Here is a 3,230-nt window from a genome sequence, read left to right as displayed (position 1 = left end):
TTGTCACATCTATAAGGTTTCTCTCCAGTATGAATTCTCTGGTGATTGAGAAGAGACGAACTTAGGGTAAAAGCTTTCTCACACTGATCGCATTTATAAGGCTTCTCTCCAGTATGAATCATTTCATGTACCTTCAGGTTTGACCTTCGACTAAAGGCTTTCCCGCACTCATTACATTTATAAGGCTTTTCTCCAGTATGAATTCTCTCATGTCTGAAAAGGGTTGAGCTCTGACCAAAGACTTTCCCACATTCATTACATTTATAAGCCTTCTCAACAGCATGGACCTTTTGACGTTCAGAAACATTTGAAGATTGAGTGAAAGCTTTGCCATGTTCCTTATCTTCATTTGGTTTGTTTCTCCTTTTAATCTTCTGGGGTTTTGTCAATTTTCTCACATCCCTCTCCTGCTTCATCTCCTGACTCTTTACCTGGCTCTCACTTTCCCCACAGTCCCCACAAGTCTAGCAGAAATGATCAGCTTTCCAATTTTCTCTCTATGGGATGATTCTTCTCCTGGAATGGTCTCTTTCAAAGATCCCTCTGTGCTCTTTAGCCTAGACTCCAAATCTGAAAAACAGTAATATAAGGTATAAATGTCCCCATTTCTGAGAAACTAGGGATGAAATAATGCAACTGAAAATGGTGTCCAGAGAGAGGTGGCCCATTGTGGAACTATTTTGAATGCCTTTTTATTTTCTCTAGAAATACTGAGAAATAACTTTTTTCCTAGTCTGGTAATCCTTTCCAGACTTCCCCCTATATGGAAGTATGTAGAAATAAAGGAACACAGGCCTTTATTTTTTTTTTTTTTACTGTTCAAAAACCCAGGCAATGACTGATACATATTTTCTTCATTTAAAAAAAAATTTTATTTAAAATTTTGAGTTCCAAATTCTATCCTTTCCTCTCTCCCCCTCCCAACTCTCTTAAACAATAAACAATGTCAAATATAGGTCATACACATGCAATTATGTAAAATGTTTCCATATTAGTCATTTTGTATAAGAAGACTCAAATAAAAGAAAAATATGAAAGTGAAAAATAGCATGCTTTGGTCTATATTCAATCATATCAGTTCTTTCTCTGGAGGTGGATAGTATCCTTCATCATTAGTCCTTTGGGATTGTCTTGGATCATTTAATTGATGATAATACCTAAGCAATTCACAGTTCTTCATCCAATAACATTGCTGTTACTGTGTACAATGTTCTCTTGGCTCTATTCACAAATCTTTCCAGGTTTTTCTGAAATCATCCTGCTCATAATTTCTTATAGCACAATAATATTCCATTACAATCATGTATCACAGCTTGTTTAGCCATTCCCTAATTGATAGGCATCTCTTTGGTTTACAGTTCTTAGCTACCACAAAAAAAAACTGCTATAAATATTTTTATACAAACTATTTTTGTCTTTGGGATATAGACCTAGCACTGGTATTGCTGGACCAAAAGGTATGCAGTTTTGTAGCCCTTTGAGCATAGTTCCAAATCACTGTCCAGAGGGGTTAGATCAGTTCACAACTCCACCAACAGTGCATTAGTGTCCAATTTTCCCACATCCTCTCCAACATCCAACACTCTCCTAATACTCTCCTTTTTTGTCATATTAGCCAATATGATAGGTGTGAGGTGGTACCTTGAAGTTGTATTAATTTGCATTTCTCTAACCAATAGTGTTTTAGAGCACTGTTTCATATGACTATATTTTTCATATGACTATATATTGCATTTATCATATACTATATTATATGGTCATTTACTAATCTATTCCCTGATCCATAACTATTTCTTAGCCAGTATCAGATTATTTTGATAATGAATGCTTTATATTACAGTTTGATATCTGGTATGGTTAGACCACCTTCTTTTGTATTTTTTTCATTGATTCCCTTGATATCTTTGAGCTTTCATTCTTCCAGATGAATTTCATTATTTTTCTAGCTCTACAAAATAATTTTTGATATTTTGATTGGCATTGCACTGAATAGATTAATTTTGGTAGATGTCATTTTTATTATATTGGCTTAGTCGACTCATGAGCAATTAAAATTTTTTCAATTGTTTAGATCTTACTTTATTTGTGTGAAAAGTATTTTATAATTATATTCATATAGTTCCTGGGTTTGTCTTGGCAGGTAGACTCCCAAGTATATTGCAACACAGGCCTTTCTGAAGAACATGCTGAAAGGGTAAAAACCAATTCTTGAACAAAAGTTACCTCTTATCCTTTTAAAAATTATTGTAGGGGTGGCCAGGTGGCTCAGCGAGTAAGAGCACCAGCTCCAGTGTCAGGATGACCTGGGGATCAAATCCAGGTTCAGATACTTAGCACCACACCCAGAAATAACTGGCCATGTAACCTTGAGCAAGTTACTTAACCCCAATTGCTTAAAAAAAATTATTGTAGTCCTCATCTCAATGGATTGTGCTAAGACCCACTTAGAAGTTCAAGTCTCTATTCATAAGGGGATCTAAGTATTGATCAGAATAAAGAGGTAATCTTGGATCTGGAGGAGGTCCAGAACAAGCAAAGGGATTGGTCCCTTCAAACCTGGGCTCAGCTTGATACTCCTAGGACTACTTCTTCACTCCTGCACCAGTGGTCCTCTCACAGTAGCTGTGCACCTCTACCACTACGACCCCCCATTCCTCATCTTAGTGAATTTCTTTCTAGAATCTTCATTTGAGGAAATACCCAACCATGATCACTTCAAACATAGTCTAGCCCATGATTCCCCTTGTCTCCTTTGTCACCTTGCCCCTTTCTGGGTACTTCTTCCCAGCACCCTTTTTATTTTAACTTTCTTCATGAGAATGCTTCTTGAATGCTTTCTTTCTGCTTGTATTTGTATTCTTCATATAAAGTACTGAGTACAAAGTATCTGTAGTTCCAGTGTCTGGCAAATAGTAAGCACTTAATAAATGCTTTGTGAATCTATCAATAAATGGGGGAACTAATATAATAATGGCTATTGTTTTGGCATATTGATACAAAAACGTATTTTAACATTTTCTTTTTTTCCCAAGATTATTATATATGTTACCATAAATATTCTTGGGTAATGGGACATCTCTAATAGAGGGGCTAACTAAACTATGCCATAGATGACAAATTTTTCTTTCTTTCTTTTTCTTTCTTTCTTTCTTTCTTTCTCTCTCTTTCTCTCTTTCTTTCTTTCTTTCTTTCTTTCTTTCTTTCTTTCTTTCTTTCTTTCTTTCTTTCTT

The 3,230-nt window shown here is 35.5% G+C and overlaps 1 protein-coding gene across 1 annotated transcript; it reads right to left on the bottom strand.

Annotated features, from left to right (window-relative positions):
* Positions 1–5: 5 nt before the first annotated feature.
* Positions 6–897, bottom strand: LOC138156900 (zinc finger protein 883-like; the record flags this gene model as incomplete). The annotated part of the gene is made up of 1 exon (XM_069082400.1): positions 6–897. A coding segment is annotated over exon 1 (411 nt), but the record flags the coding sequence as incomplete, so codon positions are not given.
* Positions 898–3,230: the final 2,333 nt, after the last annotated feature.

This window comes from Petaurus breviceps, unplaced genomic scaffold (assembly GCF_028583685.1).
Source record: "Petaurus breviceps papuanus isolate PSGF00001 unplaced genomic scaffold, PetGlider_PUasm1.0 110157, whole genome shotgun sequence".
NCBI classification, from domain to species: Eukaryota; Metazoa; Chordata; class Mammalia; order Diprotodontia; family Petauridae; genus Petaurus; species Petaurus breviceps.
The sequence above is the reverse complement of the archived record's forward strand: the minus strand, read 5'-3'. Positions and strand labels throughout refer to the sequence as shown.